This window comes from Sapajus apella, unplaced genomic scaffold (genome assembly GCF_009761245.1).
Source record: "Sapajus apella isolate SASKATOON/1434 unplaced genomic scaffold, GSC_monkey_1.0 scaffold123, whole genome shotgun sequence".
Classification (NCBI taxonomy): Eukaryota; Metazoa; Chordata; class Mammalia; order Primates; family Cebidae; genus Sapajus; species Sapajus apella.
The window spans coordinates 2,131,142-2,143,660 of record NW_022437063.1 but is presented as its reverse complement, the minus strand read 5'-3'; the positions used below and the strand labels follow the sequence as shown (position 1 = coordinate 2,143,660).

At 54.6% G+C, this 12,519-nt stretch overlaps 1 protein-coding gene across 3 annotated transcripts in view; it reads left to right on the top strand.

Moving 5' to 3' along the window:
• The window catches only part of PHF21B (PHD finger protein 21B), a 114,289-nt gene that overhangs the window by 97,558 nt on the left and 4,212 nt on the right, over positions 1-12,519 (top strand). For all 3 annotated transcript variants that reach the window (XM_032261427.1, XM_032261426.1, XM_032261428.1), the window contains exons 6-12: positions 3,015-3,066; positions 5,834-5,910; positions 6,954-7,008; positions 8,402-8,424; positions 9,988-10,146; positions 11,815-11,890; positions 12,225-12,328. In XM_032261427.1, coding sequence (XP_032117318.1) covers positions 3,015-3,066; positions 5,834-5,910; positions 6,954-7,008; positions 8,402-8,424; positions 9,988-10,146; positions 11,815-11,890; positions 12,225-12,328 — 546 coding nt within the window. The remainder of the gene's footprint in view (positions 1-3,014; positions 3,067-5,833; positions 5,911-6,953; positions 7,009-8,401; positions 8,425-9,987; positions 10,147-11,814; positions 11,891-12,224; positions 12,329-12,519) is intronic.

Below are 12,519 nucleotides of genomic sequence, written 5' to 3'. Positions count from 1 at the left end.
AAAAAAAAAAAAAAAAAAAAAAAAAGTGAAACTATAGAGACAAAAATAAATTATTCTATAACCTCAGCACCTCTAGCCAGGACCCAAAATATTAAAACACTGCAAAAGAAAATACTGATAAATTGTATTACAATTTAATTTTTTAAATTAAAAGTGAATACTTCTTTAAATTTTTACTACAATTTAAAAATCGATAAATTTTTTTTTTTAATGTAGATGCATGGTAACAAAATGAAAAAAGCCCAGCCTGAGTGGCCTGGTTCTCTGCTCCTTAAGCGTGAGCTGTGTGCCTGGTGACTTCTTCCCAAAGAGTACAGTATGGGGGCGGGGGGCCATGGGAAGAGTGACTTTGCCAAGTGGAGCTTGGCAGACACAGCTCAGCCAGTGGCCAAGGTCACCAGCAGCGATGAGTCAGTGGGTGGTCTGCACCCTTGCTGTGATGTGATGAGAAGGTGCGTTACCTTTGCAGTCTTCCTCCCCAAAACCCACCACCCCAGTCCTCTCAGGAGGAAAATACCGAACATAATCCCAGTTGAGGGTTGTTCTGTGGAATACCAGCCTGGTCCTCCTCCTGCTGTCCAGGTCATCCAAAAAAAAAAAAAAAAAAAAAAAAGGACAAGCTAAGAAACTCTCACAGCCCAGAAGAGTCTAAGGAGGCTTGATGACTAAATGTCATGAGGGATCCTGGGACAGAAAAAAGACATTGGCCAGGTGCGGTGGCTCACACCTGTAATCCCAGCACTTTGGGAGGCTGAGGCGGAGGATCACTTGAGGTCAGGAGATCGAGACCATCCTGAACAACATAGTGAAACCTCATCTCTGCTAAAATACAAAAAACTAGCCGGGCATGGTGGTGCGTGCCTGTAGTCCCAGCTACTTGGGAGGCTGAGGCAGGGGAATCGCTTGAACCCGGGAGGCAGAGGTTGCAGTGAGCCGAGATTGTGCCGCTATGCTCCAGCCTTGCGACAGAAGGAGACTCCATTTCAAAAAACAAAATCAAAAAAGACATTACGGAAAAATTAAGGGCCAGGCACACTGGCTCACACCCGTAATCTCAGAACCTCCGGAGGCAGAGGTGGGAGGATCGCCTGAGGCCAAGAGTTTGAGACTAGCCTGGGCAACATAGCAAGACCTTGTCTCTACCAAAAATTTAAAAATTAGCTGGGCATGGTGGCATGCACCTGTACTCTCAGCAACTTGGGAGGCTGAGGCAGGAGGATTCCTTGTGCCCTGGAGTTTGAGGCTGCAGTGAGCTATGATTGTGCCACTGCACTCCAGCCTGGTTGACAGTGAGACCCTGTCTCTAAAAAACAAACAAAAAGACTAAAGAAATCCAAAAAAATATATGGGTTTTAGCTGATAATAATGTACTGATGTTGGTTCTTTAGTTGTGATGAACTGGGTGTCGGGTATACAGGACCTCTCAGGAATGAGTCTTGCAACTTCTCTATAAATCTGAAACGACTCTGCAATAAATAAGCCAGCCCTGTATATAAAGCCAGAAGATAAACGGAGAAAATATATTGCAAATCATATCATGCACAAGGAAATATTTACTCACAGATTCATCAGGTTCTCACGAGCACCTCCTCTGTGGCCAGCCCTGAGTGGGGCTCCGGGGGTTAGTCCTCTTACAGAGTGGTGGCCACAGAACCCCTGGCAGGCTCTCTTTCGAGGCCAGCAAGAGAGCCTCACTCCAGTCACCTACAGGGGTCTTAGTTAACATAATATGTCACAGGAGTGGCTCCAGCACCCCTTTGCCCTGTGATGTTACCTAATCCTGCCCACACTCAAGACAGGGAATGACACCGGGTGGCTACACCACAGGGTAGGGGCTTGGGGGCCATTCTAGATTTCTGCCTTCTACCACAGACAAATGTCGAATGAAAAAAAGTGCCATAGTGAGCTCTGCAGACAATACAGGACAATACAGTGTCATGACTTTTTCACACAAACAGGTAAGGGCTGGGCATGGTGAGCCCACGTCTCTAATCCCAGCACTTTGGGAGGCTGAGGCAGGCTTGCTCCCAGGAGTTCAAGACCAGCCTGGGCAACATCGCAAAACCCCATCTCTACAAAAAAATACAAAAATTAGCTGGGCACAGTGGTGTGCACCTATGGTGCCAGCTCCTTGGGAGGCTGAGGTGGGAGGATTACTTGAGCCCCAGAGATCGAAGCTGCAGTGAGCTGTGGTTACACCAGTGCACTCCAGTCTGGGTGACAGAGTGAGACCCTGTCTTAAAAAACCAGGTAAAACTAAATGGCATCCTGCTTCGTAAGTGACAGAAGTATATGCACGTGTATACAAAGTCAAGGAAATGGTAATGACAGAACTGAATAAGGATTAGGATCACTAGAAATGAGGGCGAAATGAATGAGAGAAGCAGAGGAGCACAGAACAGGTGCAACTTATGGGTCAAGTGTCAGGTTTTGAATTTATTAGTAGGTTCATGGTGTTGAATTTATTATTAAACAAAATGAAAGAGCCACGAAAGGACCAATGATGCAGCTGCATTACGAACCAGTGATGTGTTACGAACCAGTGACAGCGATTAGCCCAGTCGTGTGCACCTTAGCTCTTTAAAGTATGTTAGAATACGTGTGTCCAGTGTTTTCAAGGAGTGTCTCCAAATTGAGCTGTAGATGCTCACTTTGGGAATCCTATTTCCCCATGTTTCTTAGAAACTGACTGGGTGTCTGGAGTTGGGGCCTCAGCGGTTGGGGCACACAAGAGGATTAGCCCAGCTGTGTGCACCTTAGCCCTTTAAAGTATGTTTGAATATGTGTATCCAGTGTTTTCAAGGAGCCCCTCCAAACTGAGCTGTAGATGTTCTTTTTGGGAATCCTGTTTCCCCATGTTTCTTAGAAAATGACTTGGCATCTGGAGTTGGAGGCCACCGCGGTTGGGGCACCCAGGAGGTGTCGCCCTGCACCTACTGCAGCAGATGTTTTTTGAGTGCATGAATGAACATTGACAGTCATGTTAATGCTCCTTTGTCTCTTCTTTCCCTCAGAAAATCGCCTTCATGGTAGCGCTAGGCCTGGTTACCACAGAACACTTGGAAGGTAAGGAAGGATCCAGGTAGCGGCAGGCTGGGCTGGGACTGGCTGGAAGGCTGGGCTGGGACTGGCTGGAAGCCAGGGTGTTGAGGGCCAGGGATGACGGCAGGTGATCTGGGCTTCAGCAGCAGCCAGTGTGGATGGAGTGTGGCTTCACACCACTGCATTGGTCTCAGGATGTCCCGGCTCAGGTGACAGCGTTTGTAATGTGAACCACCTCCCAGGAGGTCTGGCCCATGTACCTGAGGCTGGGTGGCTGTCATCAAAGACAAACAGGACAGAGAAACCTTCCAGGCTCACCCTGGCTCCATGACTATGCACAAAACGTACCGTGGCACTTCCTTGTTTCAGCGGAGGGACCCTGTGGTTTCCCTGCCCTCAAACTGGAGGCAACACAGGAAAATGACAAGAGGCAGACTGGCCGGGTGCTGTGGCTCCTGCCTGTAATCCCAGCACTTTGGGAGGACAAGGCAGGCAGATCACCTGGGGTCAGGAGTTCAAGACCAGCCTGATCAATATGGAGAAACCCCGTCTCTACTAAAAATACAAAATTAGCCGGGTGTGGTGGTGCATGCCTGTAATCCCAGCTACTCAGGAGGCTGAGGCAGGAGAATCGCTTGAACTCAGGAGACAGAGGTTGCAGTGAGCCGAGATCATGCCATTGCATTCCAGCCTGGGCAAGAAGAGTGAAAACCCATCTCAGAAAAAAAAAAAAAAAAAAAGGCAGGCCCCCCCCTCCCCCACTCCCTCTATGGTGGGTGGGTTGCTATTGTGTGCCTCCGTCTCTTCATGTGTAAAATGGGTAATGGCTGAACCGTCCTCGATTGTTGGACGCAGTGCCCAGCACAGTGGGAGAATTGCCCACCAGCTCCCCTGCCGTCAAACTAGCCTGCGGACTTCATGTTTGACACCAAATGTGTCCGTCAAAATTGGAACAGTAGTTTGAGCAGACGGGGCTCTGTGACTCTACAAAGGGGCCGTGTGACCTTACAGATGAGGGCAGTTTCACATGGGCTGTGACATCATAGCAGAATGAGGAGGGCTATCTAAGGTGAGCCCTGAACATCATCATAGAATCTTAGGGCCTGGAAAGCCTCAAAACCAGCCCCCTTGGGGAAGCACCCATGGGGAAGCACCCAAGGAATTTGATTCACTTGCCCGAGATCGATCTCAGAGCCAGTAGATAGCAAGCCCAGGCTGGAATCCAGGGCTCCTGACTCCCAACCCCACACGTCTCCCACTGTACCCGCCTCACCCGCGAAGATGTTTTATAATGTGAAAGCATGTGCCCTGGTAAACCTGGGTCCAGGGAGGTTCGCCTCACGTTCCTCTCCTTAAAAGTAGTAGGGAATGAAGTGAACCCCACAGTGCCCGAGGCACTAGTGGTCTTTAGTGTAAGGTAGAGTTTCTCTCCATTACAGCAAGTGAGAAGCCCAGGGGAGGGGAGGAGCTGGCCGAGGTCACACAGCTCATCCAAGGCAAGCGGGAGCAGAGCAAGCCTTCCTGAGCTCAGCAGAGCCCAGCACGTGGGGACCCCAGCCTGCCATGCAGGCTCTGAGAAGAGAGCCTTCTCTCTGTGTCCCCTGGGTCCGACTTGCTCCCTGGTAGTAGCCAGTGTGGGGAGGGCCAGGGAAGAGGCCCAGCCTTCCAGATCCTTGGGCAGGGAAGCCCCCTCCAAGTTCCTCACCTGTCTGCATGCATGGTTGGAAGGTGTTCTCTGAGCTCCCTGCCTGACAGGTGAGCTTGAGTGTGATGAATCCCTCTGCCCTCTGCTTGCCTTTGGGAACGGTTTAATCTCCGACCGAAACCATGGAGCTACAGAGGCAGCGCGGGGCTGTGGGAACAGAAGTCTATGCTCAAGTCCTGCCTATGCACTGGGTGGGTGTCCCTGGGCAAGGTCCTTACCCCCTCTGAACCTCGGTTTCCTCCTTTGCAACACAGGGAAAGCTGCGTCTGTAGACATTGTAGGGTTGGCGAGGGGACTGAGTGAAAAGTGCTTTCCTAATAGGTGTGTCATTATTGGCTTTATAAATAGTCCTCATTTATAAACCTCTCCCCAGCCCCTGCTGTGATATCCTTAAGTATTTCTTTCTTTAGACCCTGTGTTATTCCACAGAAGGTCTGAGTGCCTTACAGAAAACAGGCTGAATAATATTAAAAAGACTTAAAAAGCAAAACTAGGTCCAGGAGGCAGAGATTAGAAAATGACGCCAGCACAGCTGCACATGGAGAAGCAGGTCATGGTCCCACCTGGGGGTCAAGGCAAAGAAAGACGAGTAGAAAACACAGTCAGTGTGGCTAGGCACCCTCTCACTCGCACGTGAAGGATTCCTGCTGGAGGCTGCACCGGGGCAAGGGCCACCTGGATGCTTGCTCCTGGTCTCCTGGGAGCTGGGAGCCTCACCCTGCAGCTCACTGGACCAGTGTTACCACCAGACCCATGGGTATCTGCCATCCTGTGGGTCCCAAATAATGGCCATGGGCCAGATAAAGACACACAAGGAGGCCCCTGTGCTGAGTGGGCACCTGGATTCTGGGAACCTGCCACCCCCCAACAATCTGTCATTCAGCCTGAGGCCACCAGGGCTGTCCTGCCATGGAGTGAGTGATTTCTGGAGGTCACAACTTGCCCTGGGCCACTCTGTGGCATTGAATGCTGGGCAGACAGACTTCAGAGCAGGAGGGGATGGTGGTGCCCAGGGCTTGGCAAGGATGCATTTGGGGTTCCCAGGGCAGGCAGGACCCAGTAACTGCTGTGTCTGTGCCTTTCCAGAAATCCAGAGTAAGCGACAGGAGCGGAAGAGACGAAGCACAGCCAACCCTGCCTACAGCGGCCTCCTGGAGACCGAGGTGGGGGACCCGTAAGCCCTGTGCCACCAGGAGGGTGGGGGTTCCCCGTGCACAGCCTCCGGGAACAGTCCTGGGCCTCCCTCATTCGCCTTCCTAATTGCTACCTTCTCTGTTCCTCCTGGGAGTGGGACTTCAGGGTGACTGTGAATTCATCACCTCCGAGTTCAGAGTCAGTTGATAGGAAGACACAGAAGAAGGGATGTCCGTTTATTCCTAATAGAGGCCGTCCTGGGGAGCATCACCGGCACCTGACTCCTCACCCTGACTTAGCAGGCAAATCCCTGGTCACAGGCAGTGCTGGACACCCTGGCCTCCCTGGACCACGACATACCTCGTCTAGAGTCTGTGCAGTTGGTTCACGGCTGGGAGAGGCTGAGGATGTGCGCAGCCTGGAGTGGGCGGGCGCCCCAGAAGGGGCGGGGTGTGTGTTACCAGTGCCTTTCCCTACTCCCCGTTGAAGCGTCTATCCCTAGGGATGGGGTGGGGAACCGAGAGCCTGCACCAAAATTGGTCCAGTGCAGCAGGGTTGGGACCGCCCATGACCATGTCCCCAGGGAGAAACCGGATCAGAAATGACACTTTCCTGCCCTTGTGAATGACAGTCCAAAATTCTTAGGTTAAAATCCTAAGGTCATCTCCCCAAAGCCAGCTCTGCAGGGTCTGTCCGGTCCTTTCGCTCAGAGGCTCAGGGCTTTCTTAGGGGCAAGATCTTGGAGTCTCTTTCTGGGATGGAAGCCGTTTCCTTAGTGCCCCAAAGTCCAGAGCTTGGGGCAGCTGTCCTGAGAGAAACGATGTCCTCCAAGGTCAGTGCCTAGTATGTTCCAGACACCAGCTCTGTGAGACCTGGAGGAAGTGCTGTGTCAGCTCCCAGGATGTGGACCTCTGTCGGGGCCACTGTCCAGAACCCATGTCTTGGGAACCTGAGCTCGAGAGGGAGGGAGGCGTTTCGTGTGCAGCGGCAGTCCGCTCCAGGCCCTGCAGTTGCCCTGTCCGTGGGGAGAGCCTCCAGACGATGGGGTGTGTTTTGTTTTCTGTCCCTGCAGAGGAAACGGCTGGCCTCCAACTATGTCAACAACCCCCTGTTCCTCACAGCGAGAGGTAAGCACCAGCTTCAGACCTTCTGCCAGAGCTGCTCAGGGCCTCGGAGAGTCATCCCTGGGTGGTCCTCCATGCCTGGGCCTGGGCGGGGCTGGGTCTGCCTCCCACTGGGCTGACCTGGGCAGAGGAGGGCGAGGACGCTGTGCTGAGAGGACCTGGGCAGAGGAGGGCGAGGACGCTTTGCTCCCACCTCCCCGCTCCTCTTGCAGCCTGTGTGTGAGCTTGGAGCTGTGGTCTAGGACAGGTCCACAGCCTGGGCCACAGGTGTGAGTGTGGCCAGTGTGGCCTCTGCCGGTGTGGGCCAGCCCAGGTGCTGCTGCTTCCAGACTGTGCTGGAGAGAACCTTTCTTCCCCACACCTGGGCAGCCTCTGATACCCCTGGGCTGGGCTGGTGCCTCTCAGCCCACACCTTGCCCATCCTCCTGTGCCTGCTCTAGGCATTGGGAGAGCACAGGCTGGGCTGGGGTGGGGATCTCAACCCAGCTCTGCCTCTGCCTCTGCTTCTGCCTCACTGTGTGCATTGCCCTGGGCCGAGGGCTCCTTCTGTACAAGGCGTTGGGCTGGATCTTCAGGCTGGGACCTGGTCTAAGGCCTCCACTTGAGTGTGCAGGGCTCCTCCCCCTCTGCCAGCCGTGCCCCAGTGCAGGACCTCGGAGAGCCACACCCTTGCATTCCAACAGCAGCAGGAAGCCGCCAGCTCTCCAGTTAGAAAACCTCAGGCAGCCCCAGGGGCGGGAAATGACGGCTGGCTTCCTGGGATTCTGTGTAGCTTTCAACAGGTCGCCATCCCTCCCTGCGCCTTGGTTTACTGATCTAGAAAGTAGGTCCACAGCTCCCTGCTTCTCAGAGCTGGGACAGTGACTTGAGGGGTGAGCATGACTGCACTTTGTGAGCTGTCGAGGGCTGTGCAGATGCCAGCACTGTTCTCCCTGCTGGGTGGCCTTATTTGCAGATGGATCTGATTCAGAACCTGAAAGATACCTGTGTTTGCGATCATTAAAATGTGTGGTTTGGCATCACTTACTAGAAGGATAGTGGGTTACAGCCAAAAAAGAGTTGAAAATAAGTAACTTTTAGGGGTTCAGTGAGCTCCCTGGGCAGCTCATTGCCAACATGGCCTCAGTGAGCACAGGGGCCACATGAGCCTGTTCCCATGGGGCTCCTAGCTGTGACCAGGGCAGAGATCCTTACTCCCGTCCTGCCTGGGAGTGAGAACTTGTGATACTCCCATGATGCCCCGAGGCAAGAGCCAAGGTGTCATGGGGGCCTTGTGATACTCCCATCACGCCCTGGGGTGAGATCACCTGCCACATGAGGCCTCATGGACTCCAGTCCTGATCTGTGCTCCTCCAACGGCCGCTAACATGTTCTCCGCCCTTCTTCCCTGTGCTAGCCAATGAGGACCCCTGCTGGAAGGTATGTGTCCCCTCCCTCCATCTTCACACCTGGGGGGTAGAGAATGTTTTCAGTACAGTCCTGGTAGGGTCCGTCCTGGAAAGAGGGAAAGAGCCTGGAGTGGCACAGAAGGCTTTCGGTCTGCCCTTGGTGCTGAGAGCTTTGTACAACACCCAGCCAGCTTTCCAGCCTGCCAGGCAGCGTCGAGTCTGGCACTGCCACGGGGCTCCGCTCTCAGCTTCAAACAGGCACTCTCCCTGCTCAGGACGGACTGAGGATGCAGAGACCCCAGAGGCCACCAAGGCTCAACTGGAAGCAGCCAGCCAGTGTCCGCTGGCCTCCACCCTGGCTCCACTGGCCTCAGTGTGACCCGGGCAAAGCTGGCCCTCCCTGGTCCTCCATTGCCCACCCCAAAAAGGGCTGGACTTGTTAATCTCCAGGGACTCACCCCACATGCCCACATTTCTGTGATCACATGGGACCCCACGCCCACCCCTACCCATACACATGCCACATTCCGGCTTCCCAGGAGATTGGCTGGTCGTGATCTCATTCATGGCATGGCCTCAGAATTGATTCAGCATTTTTCACCGAATTTCTGATTCTAAAAGAACATTCTAGTCCCTGCATGCCTGTAGTGGTCAAGCCTCTAAGAAGTAGTAGGTGATGGTTCCCGTCAACCCCGGTTAGGTGGTGTCATTTTCCACAGTAACCCTGCAGTGGCACAGGTTGGTCCTGGGAGGCCTGGCAGTGTTTGTCCTGCAGACACCTTTTGCTCATCATGGTGGGCTTGGGGACAGGGGATACCTGGAGCCTAAGCCCTGTCCCCACAGAGCCCACAGACTTGGAAAGGCCTCGGCTTCGAGGCAGGCCACGTGGGTGCTGGCCCCACCTGCAGCTTCCTGTGTGACATCTGCCTCGCCCTCCCTGGGCCTTTGCATGACACAAGGGGTGGAGGTGGGGATCTCTGAGGTCTCGTCTGAGGGTGCCACACCTCTTTCAGGGACATCCAGTGTCCTTGTGGCATGGGCCATCCCGGAGGAGAGCTCTAGTCTTTTCCAGCTCTGAAGTTGGAGCATGCTGTTGACACATAGTTGGTGAACAAAGAGCCAAGGAGTACAGGGTCTTGGGCGGGGCCACACCGCCCTCCCTGGCAGTGCGCCCATGAGCAGTGAGGGGGGGAGGGAGTGCTGTACACATTGCTGGCCCCACCTCCAGAACATGGGCCTCTGGTGCGACACAGACCCTGACACCCTGCCTCGTCGCCCACACCTGGGGTCCAGGTCTTAGCACAGAAGAATCGGGTTATGGGAGTCACACCAGGCCCGACTCCAATGCTCATTTCCCCAGCCTCTAGTCAGCCGGGCCCTGTGAGTGCCCCCCTGCCTCCTGGGGCCCAGGCCTGAGCCCACACTGTCACCCCCTCTGTCCATAGAGCTGCTGGGAAACTTTGGCAGGAGAATGGCCACACGTGGGTCAGACGCAGCTGCCTGGGCCCGGCCCGGGCTGACTCGGCCCCCACTGACCTGACTCTGGCTGACCCGGCTCTGGCTGACCTGCCTTCTGCTCTCCCTTCTCTTCCAGAATGAGATCACCCACGATGAGCACTGTGCTGCCTGCAAGCGAGGTGCCAACCTGCAGCCCTGCGGTGCCTGCCCGGGGGCCTACCACCTCAGCTGCCTGGACCCGCCCCTCAAGACGGCGCCCAAGGGTGTGTGGGTGTGCCCCAGGTGCCAGCAGAAGGTACGGGGGTTGTGTGGTCCCCTCACCCCAGACTGGCATGGAGGTCCCCACTGTAGGCAGAGACAGGGCAGAGGAGGGGAGAAAAGAGGGGCTTGGGTGTAGACAGGCTTTTTGAACCTCAGCACAATTGATGTTTGGGAGTGGATAATCCTTGGTTGTGGAACTTTGTCCTGTGTATTATGGGATTTTTTTTTTTTTGAGACAGAGTCTCGCTCTGTCACCCAGGCTGGAGTGCAGTGGTCGGATCTCGGGTCATGACAACCTCTGCCTTCTGGGTTCAAGTGATCCTCCTGCCTCAGCCTCCCAAGTAGCTGGGATTACAGGTGCCTGCCACCGTGCCTGGCTAATTTTCATATTTTTAGTAGAGACGGGGCTTCACCATCTTGGCCAGGCTAGTCTCGAACTCCTGACCTCATGATCTACCCGCCTCGGCCCCCCAAAGAGCTTTTTTTTGAGAGGGAGTCTTGCTCTGGTTGCTCAGCTCACTGCAACCTCCACCTCCTGGGTTCAAGCGATTCTCCTGCCTCAGACTCCCGAGTAGCTGCGATCATAGGCAGCGCCACCACGCCTGGCTAAATTTTTTAAACTTTTAGGAGAAACGGGACTTCACCATGTTAGCCAGGCTGGTCTTGAACTCCTGACCTCAGGTGATCTGCCCGCCCTGGCCTCCCAAAGTGCTAGGATTACAGGCGTGAGCCACTGCACCCAGCCTGGGAGTTATCTTTATTTAAAAAGCATTAACTGTCGTGAGTTCCCATCATCCCTGATTCTGTGGGGATCAAGGGCGGTGGATATGGTGGGCGGGTGCTGCTGTGTGGCTGTTCCCTGTGGGGGCCACCTGCCCCTGCATTGTGACTGCCTGGGTGAGGGGGTCGCATCCTTTTATTTATTTATTTATTTTGTAGACAGGGTCTTGCCCTGTTGCATAGGCTACAGTGCAGAAGTCCCAGCACAGCTCACTGCGATCTTGAACTTCAGGGCTCAAACAATCTTCCCGCCTCAGCCTCCTGATGAGCTGGGACCACAGGTGCACACCACCATGGCCAGCTAATTTTTTAAATTTTTTGTAGAGGTGGGGTCTCACTTTGTTGTCCAGGCTGATCTCAAACTCCCGGGCTTAAGTAATCCTCCCACCTTGGCCTCCCAAACTGCTGGGATTTCAAGCATGAGCCACCACGCCCAGCCTTTTTGTTTGCTTATTTCTTTTTCTTCCTTTTTTCTTATTTCTTCTTGATCACAACTCTTTGAGGGCATGTGGAGAGGGAACAAGATTCTGTTCCCTGCTTTAGCACAGTGTGGGGACACTGAGTCTCCCCGTTTGTCCCTGGCTGGCCTGGGGCCGCCGCTCTTAGGTCTTCCAGACGTGGGAAGAGGACAAGTGATCATTCATTCATTCGTTTGAGAAGTATTTGAGCCTGCTGCCTGCCTGGGGCCCTGGTGATGAGCAGGGAGAGAGGCCTAGAATGTTCCTGCTTCGTGGGGCTGATCTTACTGTGCAGCCCTGTGAGCCAGGCCATGAGACAGGTGTGGCCCCCATCCCCTAGTCACAGGTGTGGACCCTGCGGCTCAGACAGGGCATGCCTCTGCAGGATTACACAGCCAGGGTGTGGCCAGTGCCAGCAGGTCCCAGGGCCTGTCCACTTTTTCATTTCCCCATCTGCTCCCCAGGCCTTAAAGAAAGACGAGGGTGTGCCCTGGACTGGGATGCTGGCCATCGTGCACTCCTATGTCACCCACAAGACAGGTGAGGCATCCCTGGGGAGCGGGACAGGGTACCTACTCCCCCTCCCCTCCCCCACCCAGGCCTCTGGGTTCACCTTGCCCTGTGGGAGGACAGGTGTGTCCATGCCTTTCCAGGCCAGAGCACTGAAAAGTGAGACCCTGGGACTAGTCCTGTGTACAGGGCAGGTATGGCCAGGGCAAGTGGCTCCAGGTCCTGTGCATTTGGCCACAGCCACCGGCTCCTTCAGCGGGATGGCCCAGGCCTTGGTTCCATCCCCTCTGCCTCTCCCATTTACTCTGCAGCCCAGATGCTCCTTACCTGCCCCACTCCGGGGGCCTGGCCTTCTCTTTTCTAGTCAAAGAAGAGGAGAAACAGAAGCTGCTGCAACGAGGCAATGAGCTGCAGAATGAGCACCAGCAGCTGGAGGAGCAGGACCGGCAGCTGGCCTCAGCAGTGCAGGTGTGGCCGGGGCCTGGGGGATGGATAGATGTGTCCTTAGAACCACAGGTGTAGATCCAGGCTGCCTCAGCAGTACAGGTGTGGCTGGGGCCTGGAGGATAGATAGATGTGTCCTTAGAACCACAGGTGTAGATCCAGACTGGCCTCAGCAGTGCAGGTGTGGCCGGGGCCTGGGGGATAGACAGATGTGT